General features: G+C 35.9%; 1 protein-coding gene across 1 annotated transcript in view; it reads right to left on the bottom strand.

Moving 5' to 3' along the window:
• The window catches only part of PHF2 (PHD finger protein 2), a gene marked incomplete at its 5' end in the record, with an annotated part of 57,365 nt that extends 32,520 nt beyond the window's left edge, over positions 1-24,845 (bottom strand). The window contains 7 exons of the mRNA XM_015824047.1: positions 76-163; positions 2,219-2,381; positions 3,564-3,750; positions 5,758-5,899; positions 9,303-9,463; positions 14,640-14,754; positions 24,760-24,845. Of these exons, the coding sequence (XP_015679533.1) occupies positions 76-163; positions 2,219-2,381; positions 3,564-3,750; positions 5,758-5,899; positions 9,303-9,463; positions 14,640-14,754; positions 24,760-24,845 (942 nt within the window). The remainder of the gene's footprint in view (positions 1-75; positions 164-2,218; positions 2,382-3,563; positions 3,751-5,757; positions 5,900-9,302; positions 9,464-14,639; positions 14,755-24,759) is intronic.
• Between the last annotated feature and the right edge of the window lie 2,860 nt (positions 24,846-27,705).

Below are 27,705 nucleotides of genomic sequence, written 5' to 3'. Positions count from 1 at the left end.
CTAAAGCTGTAACCAATTCTCATCTTTTCTTTTTTTAAAAAAAGGAATATAGTTAATTATCCACAACTGTCTTACCTCATCTGCATCTCAACAGTTAAACTATGTAGAAAATGTCCTGAAAAGGCCAGGCAATCAACAGGTGTTAAAGTTGCATAAATCCATCCTTTAAAAAAAAAAAAAGAAAGCATACAAGATTTTTGTTAAACATTGAATATAATCACCACATTGTTCATATTTTCAATTCACTGGGAACTCCTTTCAGCTCAGAAGGATTTTGAAAATTGGTTTATGTTTGCTATATAAGAAATACTTTGACCTTTCAGACAGCCAAAGCAGGCTAATTTCAAAGCTTCCTAGGTAAGAAAGATCTAGTGCTGGAAGCAGGCTTCATCTTCAAGGTTTCCATGATATATGGAATTATTTCAGCAGAGAAGGGATGGGTGGGAAGGAGGATAAATTAGCATGATTGTGCCTTTAGATATTAAGAAAGAACCTATAGGAAATTATTTGAGCATTCTGGGGCAGAGTTATGCAACTGAGTATCACCAGCTTATAATTGTTACTTAACAGGTGTTAAACAGAAGTGAGCATAGAATAACACATGAGGACCCCACAATGCAGGGGTGTTAAGATGGATTTCTCTCGTCCACCAACACCAACTAGAATCAGCCTCAAATAAAGGAGAAGAACCCTCACAGAATTATGTCCCCTACAACTAACTCATGAGCTAATCCAGAAGGATATCATGATCCAGTAAGGCCAGGAAGGATGCATCACCCCATCCTGAGCCTTTCAAAAGTCATCAACAAATGAAATTAATGCCATCTCAATCTAACTCAGTCTAAAATCCTAAATCTCATTTGATGTATCATCTCCTGGAGTTTCTCTAAAAAATCAGGTAAGCCTCCAGGATTTGCATACTGTCCAGATTGGTGCAATCTGATCCAAAGTGCTGTTGCTTCTCATTCGAAGCAACAATCAGTCAAATCTTGCAAGAGGACCTCTCTTAAAATAACTGGGGCAGAAATAGTTCAAATAGTCCTTCCTCCCTGTGGCAGGGAGCAGTTGCAGAGAAATTTAAGGGAATGACAAGGGACTGATCATATTGCACTGCCTAAGACAAAAACCAAAAACTAACGTGGGGTTCTCCCACTATTAATTGTGACCTCAATAACATGGATCAAATCCATGGTTGCCAAGGTAGCCATGAATTCCCAACCTGTTCCCAATTCCAAGAGCAAGAAAGGCAACTTCATATGGAGAAACTGCAATGCATCTGATCCTTAGTGCTTAACTGCACAAAGATTACAAAACTGGGTTATGTGTGTGGGCAGCACTTCTAGTAGGCACCCTAGAATTCAAATACTAATTTAAAATAAATTATGATTGATTAAAAATAGCCCAATTTGAGTATACTTAAAGTGTACAGAGTCAAAAAAATAGATACTAAACATGGGATAAGTTTCACCTCTTTCAACCTATGTTTGTGCTATCTTCTGTGAGAACAGCTTTGTGCTCTGGAAACTGGACTAATATTGGAGAAACTGATAAGAGACAGCTGCTGGGAGAAACGGAATATGCCACGTAATTTATTCTCTCCTATAGACACTCTTTGTGAGCATCTTATTCTTTGCTAGATTTATCGCTGGCTTTCCAGTTGAGACCTTAATGATGAAAAACAGTCAGTGAGGCATTTACAAGCTGACTCAACAAGAGTTAAATATGGGATTATCCATTCTACTACTCATATATTAGTGTTGTACACATGAAGTTCTGACTCTTGTAACTTCCAGTCCAAGAACCTGCACCCCTTCCAATATTGCTGAACTAAAATACTTATCAGCTGAACAAATATGGCCAATTGTGAGGGATTCTGGGAAATGTAGTTCAATAATGTCTGGAAGGCCAGAGGACACCTATTTCTAATTGAGATTCACCCTTTGAAAAGTCCAAATCTGGTTTACTAAAAGACAACATGACAGTGCTACTTATTTGTTGCTTGGAATGTAGTCCTTCCACAGATAGATAACTGAGTATTATAACTGAGTATTGTATGCTGCAGAATCAATGGATTCATATTCTAGGGAAATTAACTGTAAATCCTATAACTCTATATTACCCCTCATCATTTCCGATTTATACTTCCAGAATTCAAACCAACAAACATGTTCAAAGCAAGACTCTCACTCTTAATTTTTAATTGCAACCACTTCCTTACCTGATGGAATGAAGAGTGTTTGTCCTTGTTTAACTGTGCATTTGTAACATTTATCCACTTGATCAGCAAAAAACATCTCACTGTGATTTGCTGCTGACTGCCAACGCTCATAAAGGGAGATATTTGCAGAGGTTGGTTTGATGAGATAAAATATTTTTTCTCCCTGAAACATAAAAATTGTTTTAGATCAGTTCAGATTTAGTTTCTGATCTTCAAACCTTCCCTGGCCTGCAGCATTTGAAGAATGGAATCCTGAATGGTAAGCTTTTTGATCACTTGAACCCAAGCCCTAGAATTTTTTTTTCTCTTAACCCATTTCTCTGTAGTAGAAAAGCAAAGATTAGAGTGATCTGGAGTCCCCAGAAGTTGTTCTTTCTGCAATATCCCCTTTCCCCTTTTTTCAGCAACAGATTGCAAGAATAGAAAGCACATTCTTATCACATTTCCCCTGATATATATATATATATATATCAATTCTAGTTTATCAGCAATAAATAATAGCTTAAGCTTCTTCTATGGCTACGCTTTTTACCCAGCATAAAGTAGGTATCTATGTCAGATAGATATAGTGATTGTTTCTTTCTATTCTGCATTTGTCAGAACAACTAGAATATTACATCCACATCTAGGCACTGTATTTTAGGAAGGACACTGATAAACTACAGTATGTCTAGAATAAAGCAACTAAGGGGTTGGAAGGAAAAATTTAGGAGGAATAGCTAGGACATTAGCTATATGTTTATCCTGGAGAAAGAAAGTGTATAAAGACATGATAGCTAAGTCGCCACGTATTTGAAGGGTTATTGTTCCAGAAAACAGACTAAAGAATAGTACATTTAAATTCCAAGAAAGTAGTTTTTTTTTATTATTATTCAACCCCTCTGCCCACAGTCTGGAGCTCAATCCTGACATGATTGAGGTTGACTCAGCCTTCCATTCTTTCAAGGTCAGTAAAATGAGGACGCAGATTGCTGGGGAGCAATATGCTAACATTTGTAAACCACATGGAGGGTGCTATGTAAACCACTATATAAGTCTAAGTGCTATTGCTATTTTATTCAAATGTATTTTTGACCCATCACAAAAAACATAACTGCACATTGGAATTAGCCACATTTTAGATATTTAAATGATGTAAGTTATTTCTCCATGCTGCCCTCTTTATACTGAATAAATTTTTTGATGAACCTATCAGCAAGACCACTGCCAGCACTGCATGTCAACATATGCTGAGTCTTCATTTTTCTTATTTCTACCCTCAAGAATTGCAAACTCCAAAATTTAGTGTGAATTTGCTACACTATTCCTTGCAATGGCTCATGATTAACTGAATAAAGCATCTTACTTTTAAGATGTGATACCAGGCGGAGGCTCCACCAGAGTCAATATGAAAATCTGTGTAGCTGTCTTTCACACAAATCAGACAGTATTTGGTCACTTTTGGTTTTGCCAGCAGAGCATCATCAGGCCAATAGTTTTCCACCCAAGAGAGCTTTTTCACTATTTCAGGAGATTCTACAAAACTGGACATTCTGTTTTAAAACAGGAAAGAAAAGTTAAAGCATCTGAACTCAATTAAAGGACATTGAAAGAGTTTTCTTGATTCACACTCCTGTTTCTGAGAAAATGGCAAGATCAGGAAGAGGCCCTCCTACCAGGAATGCATTCCCCACGGAATTGTATTGTTATTGCTGTTAAGACACATCTCTTTTACCAAGCTGTTTATTAATTTTAACTTCAATGTTCGTATCTATTGATGGGATTCAAAAAGACTGCATTTTGCATCTGAATTACAACTGGGCATCTTGAGATGAAAAGCAAGCAAGGAATCCATTGAGTTCAAATGGGGTACCATAACTCTTGAGAGAGTTTATGTTGGATCTCTTTGTTTACAATAGTCCAGTTATAAGTGCTGTTGCTTAAGTATCCAAACCAGTGCCATTCACACACAAACGGGGCTATTTGAGGTAGAACGGGAAGAAGGTAGAGGAAGGAACAACCCAGAAATGCATTCTATTTTCTGAGACATAAATGAAAATTCAGGAAAATGGGATAAATGAAATGAGGTGGAGAGAATCTTATTCATTTCTGTACACCAATAAGAATCTTAATTCTACTAGTGTACTTCTCATGTACCTATATAGAAAAAAGAGCTAATTGGTAAGCTTGGGAAATTCACAAAGTTGTTTTCTCTTTTTAGAAAAAAAAAGTTTAGAATGGGAGTATACCTCAGTTTCAGAGGCATACGTATCAGCTATTAGCTACTAGAAAAGTAAGGGTACAGGGAAATGTAATAAACAGTAACACATCCTAAAAAAGAGCACTCTATAGTGGAACTTTTCCTTATGGGTCTCATGTTTCTTCTACTTAAATTAATTTATTTTATTCATTTACATATCACATTCATAAACTCACTCTCAGAGCAACTCTGGATGGCGTACAAGTAAAATGTAAAAGGATAAAAATTGTAGATAAATATTATATTAGGCAGCAATTAAATGTACAGTTTCATAGTCTTTTATACTTTTTAATTTGTTTGTATTTTGTATTTTTGTGTTTTGTAAACCTCCTTGAAGTGTACAATAATGGCAGGCAGTGCAAAAATGTATTAAATATAAATAAATAAATCTGACAGCCTTCTTTTAGTACGACAAATCTTTTCTACATAAATCAGAACAGAAATTAAATGAAGACTGTTTTAGCAAAAGATTTATTATCCCAAATGCATACATAATTGAAAAGCAAGCAAAAGCACTTTCTGAATGCTAGTTATTCAAAATGTGAAGAAAACAACTTAATTAATGAGATGGAGATGTGAATTCACTTTTGAAATGCCTCTTTGTGTGAGGTATTAAGTGTAAAATGCTCTCATTGTAAACCTATTTTTTCGTTATCCTCCATGTCAAGGCAGAACTTGAGAGCTTGTTAAAATGCTATACTCTTTGCTAAAGAATATACTTGCTAACCAATTATTAAATCAGTAGTATATGAGGATACCATAATATGAGCAATTCTCTGCAATAAAAAAACGAGCCTTTCTTTACAATTGTTTCTGAAGGCTGAAAAAAAAGATTAAAGAAACACCTAAACTGTAATCATACTGCTTGGGAAAAATATTTTATCTGTGCAGGAAAGGGGATTACATTATTAAAACAATAAGTAATAGAAAGATATGGACACTACAAAATAAATGATTTTGCCATCAACCTTCAGCCTTATTGTAATCTACATTAATTATCACTGCAGTCTCTTGACAAACAAAATGGAATTCTTTCTCTAGCAATCTTTTTGTTTGGTTGTTTGATTTTTTGAACTCCTACTCCACAAAAATTAAATTACACAATTTGTTAATTTGTGAATATGAAATTTAAGCAGGTGGAGATGCAGATTTGAATAATTTATTTGGAAAGCATATTCTAATCTATAGAATAAAGTCAAACAGATTCCATAGGCTACAGATGTTACTATTCTTAAAAATATTCTAAATATGATGGGGAAAAGAAGATCTTTAGAATCTGTGGCTTCACATAGTATCTCACCTTGTATCTGAAAACTCCAAGTTAGTTACATTGAGGACTCTTTTTCGATTTGTGCTATAATAGTAATCAACAAATTCTTTTAGTTTCATCCTGCAGTCCTTCTGTTTAGTGACATCTGTAACATCCACACTCCTTTCTGGTCCTAAAAAAAAACAACCAACCCAAGTAAATGGGAATGTAAACATGGACACAGTGCAAGTTATATGCGAAAGTATAATTCACAGAGGTTCATTTCATGCGACCATGAAAACATACCCATGCAAACTTTGCTCTTTGGCACAAAAAGAACTGGACTTGCAAAAGGGTATTAAGAAAAGAGAAACCTATTCTGAAAATTGAGAAAGTGAAACAGGTCACCTGGCAACCGAAGCCTATGGTTATGTTTATGTTTGCTCTGTCTGGCACTTTCAATTTGAAGACACCCCCCCCCCCAAAAAAAAGTTTGAACTGATTGGGAGCATAAATATTTACCTGTCTTTAAGTCAAATATCAATTCCCAGGATTGTATGAGAACTGCAGAAAGCAGCTAGGGAATCCTGGGAAAATGAACAACTGTTTTATTCTATTATGCTGGTTCAGAAAATATTTTCCTAATTAATAATTATTTTCAGGAAAAATTATTTTTTATTCGTTTTTCTAAGTTAGTGCGCGAGGGTCATTTAAAAGTAAAAGGCATGTATCTTTTCAAGTAAAATATTGGTGGCATCTGCATCCCTGCCATCTTCTTAATTAATGCTGTAAAAACATATGTTGATGGTAAAATTCATTTGCCTGTGTATCTAAATCAACATTTCCCAAACTCTCTGGTCAACCTCCCTTGGGGAAGTACAGATAAGAGTCCAGGGGAGGTGTGAAGAATCTTTTAGTCACATTGTTAAAATAAACCCACCAAAACTTCACTGCACTGTTTTCATTGTTCATTTGTGTTCATGTTGGTGCTTGGCTTTTTAAGGAAGGTGTATACATTAAGTGTACTAAATGGAGATGCAATGAGAAAAAGTTTCTAAATCTAGAATGTTTAATCAGCCTCTCATCGGTGCTAGCAATGATGGTGTTACCTAGTTTGGATAATGAAACATCTGCAAGAGCAACCAAGTTCAGAGAGCACCAAGGACCCCTAAATAATAGATCCATAGTCTAAACACTTTGCTTTGTTCTCCTGTTTATGATGGCTGCCTTTCTTGGCTAGGAAAGGATTACTTCAGTTGATAGACAGAGAAGCAGATCTACATGTTAAATTTATTTGATCATTTTTTTCTTCTTTTTTTGTAGACTGTTTTTTTTTCTTTTTTGTTGTTGCTAATGTTGAATAAATAATAATAGTAGTAGTAGTAGTAATAGTAATAGTAATAATAGTAGTAATAGTAATAGTAGTAGTAGTAGTAGTAATAATAATAATAATAATAATAATAATAATAATAATAATAATAATAATAATAATAATAATAATAATAATGTTGGAAGGGACCTTGGAGGTCATCTAGTCCAACCCCCTGCTCAGGCAGGAAACCCTATACCATTTCAGACAAATAGCTATCCAGCCTCTTCTTAAAAACTTCCATTGTTGGAGCATTCACAGCTTCTAGAGGCAGGTTGTTCCACTGATTAATTGTTCTAACTGTCAGGTTGCTTCTCTCTTTGGTTAATTTCCATCCGTTGCTTCTTGTCCTGCCCTCAGGCGCTTTGGAAAATAGCTTGACTCCCTCTTCTTTGTGGCAGCCCCTGAGATATTGGAACACTGCTATCATGTCCCCCCTCGTCCTTCTCTTTGTTAAACTAACATACCCAATTCCAGCAACCGTTCCTTATATGTTTTAGCCTCCAGTCCCCTAATCATTTTTGTTGCTCTTTTGTTTTGTTTTGTTTTGCTTCATTTTATTTGTTTGTTTTTCTGTTTTTTATTTTACTTTTTATGATAAAACAATAAATAATGTTTTGTTTTTTTAAAAAAAGAAGCAGACAGCAGAGACTAAAAGCGTCCAAGTAATGCAGCAAAATCTGCCAAGGACAGGAGATGGATCAGCAAACATGATATTCCCACCAGGTACAAATTGGATGGGAACTGCTATAAAATTATACTTGAAATATTTATGCATACACCAGCACAATAACTTTACAAAGGAGAAATGTAAATATTATATTTGCCTTACATTATTGTATGTTTATGAAATAATAATACATGATAAAAATAATAAAATGCATGGATTTAATTAAATGCCATATATACTAACTATAACATTACAATTTTGAAAAAGAAAAATCAAAATTTTTCTGAATGCCTGACATTTGTATAATAAGAAAAACAAGGTATGATTAAGTTCCTTGTCATCAAATTAATTTTTGGTTAACCTGGGAATCCTAAAGACAATAATGGGAATCAAAGGGTAGATAGTAACAGAATATCATACAGATTACATACGAACATAATTTAATAAAAAAAATGCTGATTTCAAGGCACTAATTTGTCCAGACTATACAAAAAGATGTGGATGATTCTTGCAAGCTAACATTTTGGATTAATATAGGAGAAGAAACCATCACATTGTCAATAGTGCCAATAGCTTTCTAATATTCTATCAACTGCATATCTAGAAACTGTCATAAAACAAATATTAAAATCTTCCATATCTGGTGATCCCAATGGTGTTATCCTTTTATTTAATTTTAATTTAACTTCAGGGGTTATAGGCATCATACTGCATATTGCAGAGATGATGCAAAACAAAATGACAATAGGACAGTAGCTATATATGTGGAATGAAAAAGTGTCCTGTTTTTGATATAGATATTGCTCCCTTGGGACCAGCAAGTCACATGAAAACCCTGACTAGTAATGGCAACTTCCAGCTGCCCCAATTGCCGTTGTTAAGTGAATCATTCACAGCCATTAATCAAGACAGCCTGTGATTGTGAAATGCGATCTCCTGCCAGTTTCCCCATTGAGTTTACATGTCAGAAGCTGACTGGGAAGGTTGCAAATGGTGATCACATGACCATGGGATATTGCGACCATTGTAAATGTAGGACCGTTGCCAAGAACCCAAATTGCGATCACATGACCGTGGGGATGCTGTGACAGTCGTAAGTGGAAGAACTGGTCATACGTCACTTTTTTCCAGCATTGTATAACTTCAAATAGCCACGAAATGAATAAGGACTACCTATACTCCTATTATCAAAAAGCCAGCAATATAGTTGGTCTGTTCCTCTTTGTTTAAAGCTGTGTAGTTTCAGATTCATTAAATCAGGACTGCCTTTTTGAATCGTAAATTAAGTCCAGTAGTGAAGAGGGAACACAGACTGTAATGCACAATTCTTGCAGGAGAGCCTGATATGACCATATGACTTTGGAAATGTGAAGATACATTTTTAATTGGAAATTAGAAACAATGGAAAACTGTAAATTTCCCCATCAAATATCTTTCACACTACAGATCCTATCGACGCTGAATAGCATGCTACTAACTATTTGATAGGAAATTACTCAAATTGAGAGCTGGAGGGATTATTCATATTTACAGCAAAACACCAACAGCAATACATACCAACATAGTTTTCAACATCACTGACATAAAACGTTGGTGCAGGTACTGACAGGCCCAAGCCGTCCTTCTTCGGGATGAGAATAGGCTCTGTGAATCCGTTTTCTTCCAAATATTCAACTGTTAGTTGGCTTCCAGTCACTTTTATTACCATGTCTTCAGCACTAAAAATTCAAAACAAAACAAAATTAGCAGTCCAATTATACAATAAATTCACACCAAAGTGAATTTAAGCATTTAAACAAAGGTTTAAGGAAGTTAAGTCTAGGGAAATATTAGTGGTAATAGGAATGCCAGATGGTTTCTTCATATATCTGATCCTGTGTTCAGATTTAGAACTATTGGCCAAACTTAAAACTGTTAATATCAATGAAGCACAAACTTAACTTTTTCTAGATTACAGCTTGGCAAGCAATTTGTAAAATGAATTGTGCTACATACAATGGAATACAATATTAATATCCGGACAAGCCTTATCAGCTTTATAATACTTTATTCAAAATATACTAAAATAAGTTGTTCATCAGTATATTCCATATCCATAATTTTTGTTATGGCCAAAGTTCATTAGGCTTGTATCACTATACTAGGAAACTAATTACTTACTCTCAATTTGAGTAAGCTCTGTGTTCAACTAACCCACTACAGAGCTGGTCCTTAACATTAATATTTGATTTTGAATATCCACCCTATGCATTTTTTTTCTTCCTTTCCTATTTTCTCTGACTCAGAAAATATCTCAGGCTAAACATTGGCCCCCTTTTTATTTTTTCTCTCATGGGCACCCATGGCAATCCTCAAGAATTTCTCTAGACAACGAGAAATACGCAAATTCCACCATAAGATCACACAAGCAGCAAATTACTAGAAAGAAGAAGAACAGGCTGATCATTTGCCAAAGAAAGGAGGGATGGTTATAAACTTTTCCCAGTTTCCTGGCTGCACCTCTTGACATATAACATTTTTCAAACTGAATCACAATTTTTACTCTGGATCCATAGGTATTTTGAATATTTAGGGGGACAATTTCTTGATCATAAAAACCACATCCTCGACCACTTCTATAGCACAGTTTGAATGAGACCCACTTCTACCGTAGTGATTTTTAATCTCTCCAGTCATTCACCTGTGGTTAATCCAGAAGCCCTTAGATCAAAGTCTCCTTAACTTTTTGCCATCACACCTCCCTTTAGTGTAATCATAATGTAATCCAAACACCAAAATGAACACAAATGAACAATGAAAATAATACAATGGAACTTTAAGAAAGGTGGATTTAACAATATACAGCTAAAATATTCTTCACAGCCCTGGGTTCTGTGTGTACCTCCCCAAGGGAACTACACCTCACAGGATGGGAAACCCTGCCCTAGATAATGATGGAGAGGCAGATTTTGAAGATTCATTAATCGCAGGATTATATCCTGCTGTGACTCTCTATACTATCTATATCAGCAGTCCTCAACCTTTTTGGCACCAGGGACCAGTTTCGTGGAAGACAATTTTTCCGCAAACCAGGGGTTGGGGTGGGGGATAATTTCACATGCAACCTAGATCCCATGCATGCACAGATGAAGCTTCACTTGCTCACTCACTGCTCACCATCAGCTGTGCAGCCTGGTCCCTAACCAGCCACAGACCGGTTCCGATCTGTGGCCCAGGGGTTGGGGACCCTTGATCTATACTATCTATACTATCATTCCTTCACATGCTTATATATCTTCCTTGAAGGGTTTAGCTCATGTGTTATTGTTATTCCTTGTTTGTAATTTTTTGTTTAGCAATGAGATGTTCGAGGAAGCTACTACTGAAAACCACCATCAGGTAGATCCATACATGTCCCTGTTTGTGTTACATATGGCAACCTGTTGATTTAGCCTCCTGACACTTCTTTAGATAGAAGAGCAAACAGTAACATTTCCAAATGGTCCCAAATGGTCCTAAATTCTCTTTACAGGAATACTGTCTACTACTAGAATTATGAAGCTTGACATTAAAGTTATTAGGAATTAAAAGTAGGTCTGCAAGTCATTTTGTTGCATTCACTTCTTCAGCAAAAAATATCAGCATCATTTTCCTCAATCACCATCTCCTCTTTTATTGCCATGGATTAAAAAAACTCAAGATATTTTCTTGGCATTCTTCTAGAACTATTCCTGGGTTGCTGGTGATGGTGAGTCTGCTAGTCATGCCATTACCAATTCTTCTTCTACATTCCCAGAATAGTGCAATCTTCTGTATTAAAAGTGAATAATAATTGAGCCAAATACCGGCCATTAAAGTTTAGGGAGAGGGGACCATGACACCTCCTCATGAGAAAAGTCAGACATCACTCTTCCTCTACTTCTGACTAATCACCCTTACAGATACCTGTGTGAGTAACAGATGCAAGATATAACACAGATGAAGAGAGTCAAATAGACAAAAGCATAAATCAATCAATAGGATAAATATGGGAGATGTTACTGACAAAGACAAGGAAATAAGGCAAACACATGCACCTATAATAATTGTTTATGGAATCAAAAAATCAGAAGTGAATGTAACAGTTTAATGCATAACTGAGGAGAAAGCCTTAATCCAACTAAAAATGAATAATCAATGTTTAAAAAACTAAAATTTTAAAATATCAAATTATTATCTTTAAAAACAAAGTGAAGATCACAGAAAATAGAAGGATGGGTGGTTAAGCTAATTTATCTAAGATAAATTGAAGAAGAAATAAGGAGAATGGGAATGAAGATGTGTTTTAAAAAAATGTTTGAGGCGATCCTTGGAAGAGAAAAAGAGTCATTACACGGAGTCTGACTATAGCAACAGCAATTAAATACTCAATTCTCTTCCTATTCTTTCTACCACACAGGATCTTGAAATCCATTCAAAAGGAATGAGAGGATAACTATGTCTTTCATGAAGACAACTTTTTGTCCTGGCTCTACTGTTAATAATTGACTCAAATGACCCCAAAACACTGCAGTAATGTTCTTGAAAATGTATAAAAATTCACATAATAGAAATATAAATTTTAAATAACAATATTATGAAAATAATCATCCATAACAAAACACCAGACTTTATATAAAGACATGTATGTTAATATGATCAAGATTCATTACATTTTGGCTACTGATGCTAAATCCTTCAATGGAACAGTTTACCCACTGATTGGTGATGTGCTTTTGGTCACCAAATCTGTAATACAAGCTACCATCTTAGCTTGACAAATGCTAACCTAAATCCTGTTTGGATGTTTAGCAAAAGGTTTGATGTAATATTCCAATCAGCCAGCTGTTTGTGAAATGATGCAAAACAACTTAATAGTAATATAGTCTCAGAATAGCCAGTTTGCGAACAGCATCTCAGCGTCAAAGGAATCTCAAAAATACCTGAATATTTTGGTCAAACCTTCTTCTAAGCAGACATTTTACTTTACTTTAGCCAACTTTACTATATTAAATTACTTTAGGTACTTTCACCTAAAGCACAGAATTTCATTGGGATGATAGCAGTTTTCCATCTGCATGCATCCATAAAGTTCCAAAATCCTTTTAGGGTAAAGCATGAGCGCCCTCTTCTGTGCCTCTTTGAAACTACACTTCTTACTCTAAGCACACAAGTGGCTGTCAAGGGGGTAAAGCTATAAATGAAGGTATAAATTAAACTTTAAGAGATACAGAATTATTCATTATCATCTACAACTAGGGAAGTAAATTGTTTTTTTAAAAAAAAAATTAGCTTTTTAATGTCTTATTACTAATCCTGTCATGAAAATGGGTTTGCTTTGACTAATTCTGGCTTTTTCCCCCCACCGTACTGTCAAAATGATTTGTAAAATTCAGAACAGAAATTCCTTAGTGCGATTCGTCTTAATTACTAAAGAGTGCCATTTAAGTCAATATATGACAATAGAGAAATCTTTCATTCTTCTCTTTTTATAGCTACTTTTCTTCAGTTCCATATAGTTTAAAGATATGTTACTTAAGTAAATGAGGTCCTAATATTATGATAAGTGACCCGGTCCTCAGCATAATATGCAAAATATCCCGCCCTTGATATTTATTCACTTTGGACCTCCAGGATAAAGAAACCTGTATGAATGGATTTCTAAATCCACTTGTTTTATATAGTCCACTATGTGGGTGGATGGATGAATAAATACATTAATTAATTAAGGATCAGGTATAAGTTCCTATTAGATTGAAGAAAAAATACATGGAGAGGTATTATTCTATCTCTCTTTTCCTCCATTCACTAACAAAGCTACAATAGCTCAGAGCTATGGTAGCTCCTTAATTTAAGGACAGTCAAGATAGAAGGGTCTTTTTTGGTATATAATGCAAGTAGCAGTTGAATATTAACAACCTGAGCCTATAAAGACAGATAAGTTCTGACTGCTGTTGAAAGGGAAAAAAAGTGCTGAATATTTTGTTATGGTTGCCAATGTATGCAAACTCCACAGTTCAGCTTACAGAAATGCCACACTGTTATCCATACTTCTGATTTTAGTTCCAGGTCAAAACTGTGAAAACAAAGAGAACAAAACTTTTATAGCCAGGGATACTTCTATCAAACACTTAGCCTGGATTTGTCATCTTTCACACCAGGTGTCCCCAACCCCCGGGCCGCAGCCCATTCAGAACCGGGCCGCGGAAGTGGTGGGTGAGCGTGCGTGCTCGCACAGCTCCACTTGTGTGAGCAATGGGCAAGTATGTTCGCCCGCCACTTGGATATAACCATTCCCTCTCCCTTCCCTCCCTGCCAGTCCACAAAGCTGGAAAGGTTGGGGATCGCTGTTTCACACCTGTCAGTCTGTCCAATGAAAACTTTGACATTTGACCTTTAATTGCTTCTTATTCAGCTCAACATTTATAAGGAAGAATTTCATGAATACCCTTTAGTTTCTGTTCACTACGCGATGAGGGATTAATTGCAGTTCCATTCCTCCCCTCCTTTTTTTTTTAATATTATGGAATTGAACTGCAGTATTTTGTTTACCACTAGGGTGCACCAATGAATACAAGACACTTAGAGACTCAAAATAATCTAGCAGTGCCTCAGAAATGCTAAATGTCCCAATAAGTTGTGAAAACAACTTATTTCTTTTTGTTGACCTGTACGCTATATGCTGTTTCCACCGCCCATTGTGGAGCTGTACCAGGCTTTCTAAGGATCAAATATGGCCCAGTATTTGTCAATAAGCAGAGCAAGGGATTTGCTTGGAAATTGTGCAGAAAGTTATGAGGCCAAAATCTGTAAGCTTATAATTTTACCAAGGAAAACTTACCTGCCCCAAATCTTCCTTCTAATATTAATGATAGAAGAATGGCATTAGCAACTTACCTGGGGAATGTACGACTTCGAAGTTCTTTGATAAACACTTGACTGCCATTCTGGACAGGCTTTACTTCTGTTGCTTGACCAGTGTCATGTTTGTGCCAATTTCTTTTCTTTTTTACTGAAAGAGAAAAAAATCAATGGGATTATATATAATAGGTGTGGGAAGATGACAATTTTGGCTTACCTATAAGGTTAACAGGACCTTATATACAGTGTAATGATAATCATACTAATTCTAACAAAATAGTATAAAATTCATTTTTGTTCTGAAGAGACAGTTGACTTTTTTTTCATCTGTTTATAAATGTTAACACTGTGGTTTATATGAAGTATGCTGAACTGTGATAATTTGGTAACCCTGAGAGCAGCCAGCCATATAATTAACTACTGAGCTATACAGTTTTTATAAAATGAAATGTAAATCCTGGATAGAGTTCAGTTTTACTAAGCTACACTTTTAATCTCTCCTGTTAAGAGCAGCATTTCAAATTGCAATGTAGAACATATCATACATGTCAAGGACTGATGCAAGATAAAATTAAATCATGGTGTAATGTATTATTTACCTGGGCTTTGAATCATATATGAAGGAAGAAAGTCCACCCAGGCAGATAACAAAGGCATAATAATCTGTCTCTTTTCATAATGTTTATTTTATTGATTAAAATGTGCAATTGAAAAATTAATGAATTAAACCCTAATGCCACAATGAAGGCTCACTGTTTAGCTGTTATTCAATAAGAAACAAAGGATATGTCAGATCAGATTAAGCAAAGACATGAAAACTGAACTCTATATGTATAAGAACTCATGATTCAACCATTTCAGTCATTTATCATTCAGGATTATGATGCTTAGATGGTAATGCAAGTTTAATTATTGGCAAACATTCATGGCCTATGAAAAGTTACAATTCAGATATAATGGTTCTAGTATGCGAAATGGGGGGGGGGCTACAGTCCCTATAAGAAAAGGGTTCTCTGTATATAATTCCTGTTGAGGTATCTTCTCGTCCGCAAAGGATTTTGATTCTCATTTTCAGTGGTGGGATTCAGCCACCAGTAGCTAATTTTTTGTTGCCCAGGCCCAGAATGGACTTCCGGAAGCAGCATCAACACAGAGAACCGGTTGTTCACATATCTGAATCCCACCACTGCTCATTTTGTCTAACTTACCTAAGGGAAGTCTCAAACATTTCTGCTTGAGGTCTGGGGGAAAAAATGAGTTATCTAATAGAACATACAGAAGTTTCAAAGCAAAAGGAAAGCATCCCTAATTTTCTATTCCTTTAGTAGTGCAGTTCCCAAAGTCCAGTACCTTATCAACTCATTAAATGTACACATTTCCTTCAAGATAAACGCTGATGCAATGTGTTCCTTTTCACTACAGCTAAAATGGTAAAGATTTTAACTTTACAAAAACTGTGAGGAAAGTTTGGCTGAGGGGTAATGACTGGCCTAAAATTACAAAATTTTCTTCGTAGCAGAGCGAGGGACTCTCGGACATTACACTTTAACCACTGTGTCACATTATATCTATATCTATGCCTGTATCTACATATGTGCCTAGTCATCAAGCCATTTTCTTTTGAGAGAATGAGCATTATACAAAGCAAAGAGAAAAATACGAGTAAAAGAAACGAAAGCCAGGAAACGAGAGAAAAACAATCTAATTAAATATAATTTACATTAATATCATTTCCTATACATCTTTATACCTTTCTAGACATTCAAATCATTCTCGCCAACCTCTTTCATATATTGCCTTTTGTTTTTAATCACTCTTATTGGTATAATGAAATAAGTAAATATACTACAACTTTATAGCACTGCCTGCCCTATGAAATAGCCCCCTTCCCAAGATCTAGAAGGCTTCTGCATTACTGGCCTTCTAGAAGGCTTTTAAGAACTGGTGATTTCCCCAGACATTGGGGCAGGATGGGAACTGAACTCAGAATATGTATAAATTGGGATAAAAATGTTATGGTGCCTTGGTTGTGTGAAATGGTTTTCTTTGTGTTGGGTTTTTAGTTTTTAGTATGTTGTTGGAAGCAACCCTGGGTTATGCTGGATAAGGTGAACATATCCATCTTATACATACATACATACATACATACATACATACATACATACATACATTTTATACATACATATATTTTCATACTCAGCTTTTGTGGAGAAATTTTATTGAAATCACCATTTCAAATAATAATTTGCTAAAAGTTCTTGTCAAATAATTTACTGTATAGGAAATGATCTCTTGCCTATTTACTACATCCAATTTGCTTTTCTTCATAAAGTAATTCTCCTGCATAGAAAACAATACAGAATCAAATGAAAGAACCACGAGAGATTAGTACATGTAGAAATATTAAAATAGAGGAAAGCTTTTGCTTGATTAAATAAAAATGAACACATATTTAGGAAATGTGGAAATAATGTTAGCTAGCAAAATGTGAAATATTATATCTGTCACATTATTTGTTAGATTTTAATCCTACTTTTCCTCCTCGAAACTCAAACACTCATTCAGTTTTTCTGACAACATCTCTGGGAGTGAGAGACTGGCCCATAGTCAGCCTATGAGCTTCCATGGTTGACAGTAGACTAGAACCTGGATCTCCCTGATGACTACACCTTAACCATTATTCTAGTGTCCTCACTAAAAAAAAATGTGGAAATCTGTGATAATGATATCTTGCTATGGCTGCTAATAAAGGTTGCTAAGTTGTAGAGCATTATCCCAACATGCTTGTCCCTCTTTCTAACATGCAAACAGTCCCATAATTTGGTTCAAGAGTTAACCACAACATTCCAGCTCTCAAAATTTTTGCCAGAGGTCTTATGAATTAAGATCTCTTTCAGGACAAAACTTAGATCATGTTTTCTACCACAATAAAATTCAGGTGCAATTCTGGCTTCCTTATTATTCAAGAACTACATTTTTAACAAATGCATATTTTTTCTACATTGTAGCCTTCCAAAATGTCATTAAATCAAAATTACTGTTAATGTTGTATAAGGGAAACAATTTTCTAAAATAGCAAGCCAGCAGGCTACAGTGGCAAAACAAAAAGCACAAGAAATTATTTTTATATCGACATCTGGAAGGCATCCATCAATGAAAGTGTCTGCCAGAAAAAAAAAATCCTATAAGTTGCATAATCAGAACAATCAGCCCATATCCTTTGTACCTAAAATTCTGCAATAAATAATAGTGAGCTGAGAGATATGGGAAGACAGAACATTTTTCTGACTTGTACCAAAAATAAATTAATTTCCTAATTAATTTACCTCTACATTCTAATGTCAAGCAAATCCTTTTATTTACACCAAGCAAAATATCATGAAAGAGGGAGCATCATTTGAAGCCCTTCACAGCCTTCATCCAGCCAATCAAGTACAAAATATATAGGCATACATGGATAATCAATTTAATATGCTTTTCTCCAGTCTGGGAGATAGCACAAAAGTAATGTATCGTTATCTTTTCTAAGTAGACCCTTTCTCCTTTCTGGAATGAAGATGAAGAGTACTACTATCCTAACAATTTTCTGTGGGGCAATTAAGGCATAAAAAGGGGTCACTAGCTGTGGGGGAAAACATTCACCAATTGTTCCTTCTCACATGGGCTGGGGAGGGCAAACATTCTGCCAGATGGCTGTGATGTGATTCAACCTCTTGGCTGTCCATCTCCATAAAAAGTCAGATCCTTCAGAATTTCTTTTATCGTGATTTAATGAAAGAGGCTAGGTTGAGATATGATTATAGAAATCATAGCAATGAGATTGTCCTCCCTGTTTAGAATTCAGTTTATGCTCAAGATTTCTACGGTAGGGATTCTCATCTCTTATTCAGCTCCTGTATCTCTTGAAAGTGCTATGTTTAGAATGTGAATTGATTTTAAATATGCCATCACAGGAGTTGTAGCCATTTGTCAGAACTTTTTAAAAGGTAAGTGCTTCTGTAGCAATCTTAGTGCAAACTGCCTGTCAAACAAAGGAAGTATAAAAAGGCTTGGCTGGCAGGTTGGTCACTTTAGAGAAATCATGGCTTACAGGACTGTCTGGTGATCTTGGAGTATCTTAGTCAACTGAGAGGCTAAAACTATTAACTACCGTGTTCCCCCCAAAATAAAACCTATCGCAAAAATGAGCCCTAGCTTGATTTTTACGTGTGCACCTAATATAAGCCCTACCCTCAAAATAAGCCATAGTTAGGATCCCACCCAGTGTGTCCCACCATCTGTTTGCATGAGGTGTGGCAAGGTGCACATGTAAAAATCAAGCTAGGGTGGGTGGAGCTGCCCCATGCACTCCACACCCGCTTACTACAGGACCTCCACAGCCAGGCCTCCCATGCCCTGACACCTGCCTCGCCTAGTGGTGGAGGCACCGACAGCCCCATTCAGCAGAGTCCACATGGCCACAGCAGTCCCACTTCTTTTACGGCCACTTGCCACTGCTCGCGCACGTTGCCTCTGGCCTCCGTTTCACCAGCAGAGGCCTTCAGGAAAGGCCTCTGCAGCCCAGAATGGAGCTCCGGGTTGACCTGCATGTTGCCACCCAGTCTCCATTTCACCAGCAGGAAAGGCCTCTGCAGCCCAGAACTGAGCTCGGGTTGATGTACGTGTCGCCCCCCCCCCACGGCCTCCATTTCACCAGCAGAGGCCTTCAGGAAAGGCCTCTGCAGCCCAGAACAAAGCTCCAAGTTGATGCGCATTTCCTGAAGGCCTCTGCTGGCAAAACGGAGGCCAGGGGGTGATGCATGTATGTGGGGTGTGCAGAAAAAGTGAGGACAGACAGGGGGGGGGGAAGACATTCCCCAAAAATAAGACCTAATGCCTCTTTTGCAGGCAAAAAAAATATAAGACCGGGTCTTATTTTTGGGAAAACACAGTATTGACAAAGTAGCCTGTGAAAAAGCAGTAGACCAGATTCTCTTTGATACGTAAGACTCTTTAAACAGGTACTTGTCTCCTACTATTTGCAGCAATATTGATAATAATGATGGTTGATGAGATGATGATGATGATGATGATGATGCTCTTCCAAAATCATTCCAATCCATCAGCACTAACCAAAATGCTTAGGAAAGTCAATGATTTCACAGAAAAGGGCACAACTAACAGCTGAAAAGAATCAGTAAGTCATTGCTGCAGCTGCTTACAAAGGGACACAAGCATTTATATAGCATGCTTTGTGTTAGAAGAAGACAGAAAACACTGCTTCCATATTGGATCAGAAAAAATATTTAGTTAAACTAGCTGTGGATTGGGAATGAGAAGAAGACTGTGACATGTAGACATGTTTTAAAGAATGATTAGGGCATTGTATCAAAGTTAGATGTGTGAATTTTTCCTATGAATTGTAGATTCTCAGAGCAAATTCAGACTATGGTTTGGGTTTAGCAATATGAGTCTTACAAATATTAGTCTATATTAGACTAGAATATTCTTTATTGGCCAAGTGTGATTGGACACACAAGGAATTTATCTCCAGTGCATAAGTTCTCAGTGTACATAAAACCACAAAGTAATACAACCATAAGATACCAATAGCAGAAGGTAGTAGGAAAAATGAGAAGAATAAAATACAGCCCTACAACATGGGTTAATATCCTTAGACATATTATTTAAAGCTATTGTATTTTATAGTATGAAAATTTATCCCAAATGTTTTTTGGTCAAATAAAATGGCAGTAGAAGGGTTGTGCAACATTGTAACTTGTTAACATTGCCTTCAACTTTGATTTATAACCTAGAAAACCTATTTTTACTGATATAAGATGCAAACATGCCATGTTGTTCAATGTTCTTTCAATCTCATCAAAACAATGTTATGACCAGGTTCAGTTATAATATTGTGCAGATTATGACACCAAATGGCCTCCAGTCTTCTTGAAACTAGTCAAAATAATTGCAAATGTCTCAATTCGGGAAGTATCAAGGTTGTGGCACACTGTATCTAGCCAGGAGTCATTTTTAGTGCTTGGATTGCATAATTTGCTTCATTTTAGAGAGATTCAGTTGATTTTGCAACCATGAGCAAGACCTTTCAGAGTTATAACAAAGTTATAATTATTGCCCAGTTCTAATTATATTTTTTGCAGTACAATATCAGAAGATGTGGAGAGACCTGTCCCATAGAATCATCAAAAGTAGGACACAACTGAATGGATAACATCATCATCAAAACAACAACAATTATATTTTTAGCCATATTACAAAATATAGTGCTTCTTAGTGTACAAAAATTAACCTCTGAGATGCCAAGCAAATTGATGGTTAGTTTTAAACAGATGTATATTATATTTAGATTTTCTATATAATGTATTTGTATAAAACAGCTTACAAAAAGAAGCCATCTGTTATGAGTCAAATATTCAAATGCTGTCACATTATGTATGTATGCATTAATTTTATAGACTGTTGCCATCCCCATTATTGGAAGACACAATGGCTCAGAGGCTTAATGACCCTGGAGACGGTCTCAGCTCCAGTGGTTCAAGCCCTAGCACTACGTGGCAGAGTGAGATCCTGTCAGTCCTCTCAGCTTCTGTCCATTTGAAAGCATGTTCTGTGCAAGTAGATAGATAGGTACCACTTTGGTGGGAAGATGAGCTGGTGCTTTGTGCAGACAGTCTGATTCCTGATGGCTCTGAACCTTCCCGATTGCAAGGCAGCTCTGGGAAGGGACGAGGCCTTAAGTGACAGGAGTGCAGGAAGAGCCACTCATCTTTCTCTCTGGTGCAAAGGCAGCTCGCCATCCTGCGGTGCATCTTGAGAAGTGCACAAGAGTTTCCTATAACAGGGCTGGTACCTTGGCAAGCCAAACTACTACTCTGCAATAGCATTGTGGTCTCCTGGCAACTGTAACAATGCCATACACTAATAGTTATAATAATAATAATAATCCACAATATACTTGTCATAAACCCTGAAATAGTATAGTTCAGGGGTAGGCAACCTTGGCTCTTTTATGACTCGTGGACTTCAACTCCCAGAATTCCTGAGCCAGCTATGCTGGCTCAGGAATTCTGGGAGTTGAAGTCCACGAGTCATAAAAGAGCCAAGGTTGCCTACCTCTGGTATAGTTGGTCATTCTCTCAAAACAAGTTTAGGACTTTTTATTTTGAACATCCAAAGTTTAGAGGGTGTTTTTCAAAACTAACAAGATAAGTGGAATTTGTTATTTCTGAAAATATTCTGCAATTGATAACAGCAAAATATATCTGAGATACAGCTAATAGAATTGTACCAGCAAACCACATACAGTTTTGACAGAGAAAAATAGAAAAAAAGGGCACCCAAATTTTAACAAATTATTCCCTCTTTATTCAATGTATCACTAGGGTTTTCACAGAGGTAATCTTAAATTGTATATTTAGTAATCCAAGAAAAGTATTTTATATAATAGTATCTCACCTATTTTTTATTTTTTTCATTCTTGCTAGCATACCTATCTTTAACTGCTGATTCATATTCATACATTCAATTACTTAGGTTTATTTTTCAGTCATAATTTTAAAAAATCACGTGTATGGCTTTGTTATTAAGGAAGAAAACAATGCAAGGAGCCAAAAAAGAAAATTAACATTTTATTCCTTATAAGAAGGTCATTATTGATACGGGAGATGCTTCTTTCCCAGGTAACTTATTCAGTTTGAAAATTATTCTCTTGACAGAAATCCTTTTAGATGTTCACATTCTGAAGGAGCTTTTACAATTTCAATCTTATTTTAAAAAAGTTGTAAATGTTGAGACTTTATAATATATTCTTACTGCTTGCCCAAAACAGTTTGCTACATTGTGTCACATCACTAAATTATGATTATTATCTGAAATATCTCTCTCTCTCTCTCTCTCTCTCTCTCTCTCTCTCTCTCTCTCTGTGTGTGTGTGTGTGTTTGTGTGTTTGTGTGTGTGTGTGTGTGTGTGAGAGAGAGAGAGAGAGAAGGAGAGGGAGGGAGAGAGAGAGGGAGAGAGAGAGAGAGAGAGAGAGATTTTCACAAACAAATTCATATTATTATTATTATTATTATTATTATTATTATTATTATTATTATTATTATTATTATTATTATTATTATTATTATTATTATTATTATTATTATTATTATTCCAATTTGTATCCCGCCCTTCTCCCGAAGGACTCAGGGCGGCTCACAACATTATTAAAAACAAAGAGAGACCCACACACCCCACCGAATAAAACCAAATNTAGTTTTAAACAGATGTATATTATATTTAGATTTTCTATATAATGTATTTGTATAAAACAGCTTACAAAAAGAAGCCATCTGTTATGAGTCAAATATTCAAATGCTGTCACATTATGTATGTATGCATTAATTTTATAGACTGTTGCCATCCCCATTATTGGAAGACACAATGGCTCAGAGGCTTAATGACCCTGGAGATGGTCTCAGCTCCAGTGGTTCAAGCCCTAGCACTACGTGGCAGAGTGAGATCCTGTCAGTCCTCTCAGCTTCTGTCCATTTGAAAGCACGTTCTGTGCAAGTAGATAGATAGGTACCACTTTGGTGGGAAGATGAGCTGGTGCTTTGTGCAGACAGTCTGATTCCTGATGGCTCTGAACCTTCCCGATTGCAAGGCAGCTCTGGGAAGGGACGAGGCCTTAAGTGACAGGAGTGCAGGAAGAGCCACTCATCTTTCTCTCTGGTGCAAAGGCAGCTCGCCATCCTGCGGTGCATCTTGGGAAGTGCACAAGAGTTTCCTATAACTGGTCTGGTACCTTGGCAAGCCAAACTACTACTCTGCAATAGCATTGTGGTCTCCTGGCTACTGTAACAATGCCATACACTAATAGTTATAATAATAATAATAATCCACAATATACTTGTCATAAACCCTGAAATAGTATAGTTCAGGGGTAGGCAACCTTGGCTCTTTTATGACTCGTGGACTTCAACTCCCAGAATTCCTGAGCCAGCTGTGCTGGCTCAGGAATTCTGGGAGTTGAAGTCCACGAGTCATAAAAGAGCCAAGGTTGCCTACCTCTGGTATAGTTGGTCATTCTCTCAAAACAAGTTTAGGACTTTTTATTTTGAACATCAAAAGTTTAGAGGGTGTTTTTCAAAACTAACAAGATAAGTGGAATTTGTTATTTCTGAAAATATTCTGCAATCGATAACAGCAAAATATATCTGAGATACAGCTAATAGAATTTTACCAGCAAACCACATACATTTTGACAGAGAAAAATAGAAAAAAAGGGCACCCAAATTTTAACAAATTATTCCCTCTTTATTCAATGTATCACTAGGGTTTTCACAGAGGTAAGCTTAAATTGTATATTTAGTAATCCAAGAAAAGTATTTTATATAATAGTATTTCACCTATTTTTTTATTTTTTCATTATTGCTAGCATACCTATCTTTAATTTCTGATTCGTATTCATACATTCAATTACTTAAGTTTATTTTTCAGTCATAATTTTAAAAAATCACATGTATGGCTTTGTTATTAAGGAAGAAAACAATGCAAGGAGCCAAAAAAGAAAATTAACATTTTATTTCTTATAAGAAGGTCATTATTGATATGGGAGATGCTTCTTTCCCAGGTAACCTATTCAGTTTGAAAATTATTCTCTTGACAGAAATCCTTTTAGATGTTCACATTCTGAAGGAACTTTTACAATTTCCATCTTATTTTTAAAAAGTTGTAAATGTTGAGACTTTATAATATATTCTTACTGCTTGCCCAAAACAGTTTGCTACATTGTGTCACATCACTAAATTATGATTATTATCTGAAAGAAATCTCTCTCTCTCTCTCTCTCTCTCTCTCTGTGTGTGTGTGTGTGTGTGTGTGTGTGTGTGTGTGTGTGAGAGAGAGAGAGAGAGAGAGAGAGAGAGAGAGAGAGAGAGAGAGAGAGACAGAGAGAGACAGAGAGAGACAGAGAGATTTTCACAGACAAATTCATATGAACCAACTCATATCACATTTGCACTGAAATATTACAATGGCTGATTAGCTTCTCTTTTTTAAATATTTGTAAGTAGTACTATGAATTCTAGAAGAATTTATATATTCAAGACAGCAAATACCATAAAGTCAATTTCTGAAACAGGAGGATAACCTGACAAAGGAATATACTTACAAGTAGATTTTCCATGGGTTTTCTCACAGTTTGGACAGTGGTAAATATCAATATCTGGTGCCTCATCTTCTTCTACACCAACACAGCTGAAATTTATAAAAGAACAAGTCATTGTTAAACAACAATATTAAGCAAAATCATCAGATATTTCAAGACATAACAACTATCGTGTCCAAGGTCCAACCTTCTTAAATTCTATAACAGGACCTTGGCTGACCTTTGTCAGTTTTGTGTGGTACTGGGAAATTAATGTATTTCAGTCTCCCTACTAAGATAATGTGTCAGATTACAAGTGATCAGGTGGATCTGGGTCATATAAACAGAGTGCGATAGCATAGCATAACTCTATTTCTTTGTTATAGCTAAATTAAGTGTCAAAAGTAATACCAAAGGCATACATATTTTTCATCTGGTGAAGCTAGGCCATAGGGACCTCTAATTTCTTAGTCTAAAGTGGTATTTTTTTTATTTAAAAGTGGTATTTTTTATTTAAAAAGTAAGCAATACTCTCCCTCCCAAAAACAAAATTATATAGAGGGTGCAATTGGATGAGAACTAATTGGAATTATATTTTGTATTTTTGTAATTGTATTTTTCACTTGTTTTACAAATGTCATTTTAATTCATGCTTTGCTACACATGGATTATCCTTATGGAGTATAGGAAGATGTCATCTATGACTTGGCTACAAATATAGAATTATGATGTTGTTGTAGAATTATGGTGGTTACTCCCGTTTTGTTTTCCTTTAATAGATTATAATTGCAAAGAAAGCTTGAAAATCAAAGGATGCTTCTGCTGAATAGTTAAAAATTGCTAAGTGGAGCACATTCACAGCAAATAAACTCTTAACATATTCCAAGAATTACTATTGCAATTATTGTTCCAAATATTTACAAACATACATCCTATAGTTACATTTTTTTTCTCTCACACACATACACACATGGAAGAAAATGTAGCAATACCCAAATAATTTGAGCAACCAATTTTAAGTATGAAACTTCATGCACAGATACCCATTCCATATAATTTGCTCTGAATATCAAAAGTGATATTTTATAGAGCAGAATTCTATCAGAGCAGAGTAGAATTGTATCCTTAATAACTGTGGAAAATCAGCATGAAGCATTGCGCTGAATTTATCAATTCACCCCTTTTCTGGCACATAATCATATATAATTTGGGATCTCTGACTTGTACAAGGTATTTTGCTACCAAAATCAACCTCTCCTGCACAGAGATGAACATAAATACATCTTGAATGTCAGAAACATATCACACACTCAGAACACCCAGTGAAGTTGGTAGCATACAGTATCATGCAACACCGTGCAATTATCTGAATGCAGGCCAGTAAAGAAACAAAACTGCAAAGGGGCCATATATCCAATGCTAGGACCTTTCTCACAGGGCATCTAGTTGAAAGTCATCATGAGGAGGAAGGGAAAGAGTGCAGCTGACCAAATAGGAGAAGAAATTTGTAGCCGTCCAGATGTTACTGAATATCCAGCAGCCACGGTCAACATGCCCAGAAGTAGGAAACATTGGAATTTGTGCTTCAGTAATATTTGGACAGTTCAGCAATGCAGGTAATCCTCAACTTACAACAGTTCGTGTAGTGACCATTTGGAGTTACAATGGACCACTGCAGCATCCTCATGGTCATGTGATCAAAATTCAGACAATTGACAACTGGCTCATATTTATGACAGTTGCAGTGTCCCGGAAACATGTGATCTTGTGACCTTCTTAGAAGCAAAGTCAATGGGAAAGCCAAATTCACTCAACAACTGTAGTGATTCACTTAACAACTGTGGCAAGAAAGATCAGAAAATGGAGCAAAACTCACTTAACAATCATTTCACTTAGCAACATAAATGTTGGGCTCAATTATGCTCTTAAGTCGAGGACTGCCTACATTTATTTTAATAGTATAGAAATATTGCTGCTTCTAATAAAGCAACTAAGCAAAGCATCTAAATCTTCCTGCACAAAACCTTAAAGAATAGCTGTCCCAAAGATGTTTTTTCATGAGGCAACTATGATCTGGATGACTGAGAATCTCCATAGACCTTAAAGAACAGCAAGCATCTATCTTCCATCCTTTTTAGCTTTGTAAATTGTTGATGCTGCACAAACTGTGGGGTTCTGCAGTCTTCTTACATCATCCCCCAAAAGAAACAGCAACAGAGCTGAAACTACTACAGGCTCTATACATTTTAAGGAGCGGTCTCTTATTTCTGCCTCCACTGCATTGCACTGAAGCACTTTCACAATGCTTACTCTCAACTGATAATGTGTCTTTAAACTAAAAATATTGAGACTAAAATCTTCCAGGCAATTAATATTACTTTTAAGAGTTGGCGATACTGTCTTCAAAATCCTTCTCTTAACTATTAAATGATTGTTGTTTGATCATAGCTACAAATTCCAACAGACTTATAATTCTATTAAAAGTTAAAAAATTTCAAAGGAATTCTTAGCTCTTTGTTCATGACAACTTTTTGTCAGTGTCTAATGTGAGTTTTGGATGTATTTGTGTGTGAATGTGTGCACATGTTCCTGCAAATACTTCTCTCTCATAGTAATATTCACATTATCCCAGGCTTATGGAAGCAAAATGGATCCATGAACAATCAACAGATCCATACACAAAACATGTTTGAATACTTAGAGAAATCCCAAGTTACACAGAAAAATATTTACTCAGATAGTTATCCATAAGATTTTCTCTAAATAATTATCCATGGGATTTTTCTCATGATTATTAGGTTCCACATGCTCTGTCCTTCCACATTTAACATGAGGACAATGTGCATGTTGTTCTCTCAGTTCTGATGGAAAATTTTCATCCAATTTCTAGGATGTGACAGCTGCAGTTCTTCCTTCTTTGTCCAGAATTCCTGAATTAAGTTTGCCATCATAAAACATCATCTTGAGTTC

Source organism: Protobothrops mucrosquamatus, unplaced genomic scaffold (genome assembly GCF_001527695.2).
Source record: "Protobothrops mucrosquamatus isolate PMUCROS unplaced genomic scaffold, P.Mucros_1.0 scaffold2096, whole genome shotgun sequence".
Classification (NCBI taxonomy): Eukaryota; Metazoa; Chordata; class Lepidosauria; order Squamata; family Viperidae; genus Protobothrops; species Protobothrops mucrosquamatus.
Note: the sequence above shows the minus strand (reverse complement) of the source record. Positions and strands in the feature narration are given on the sequence as shown.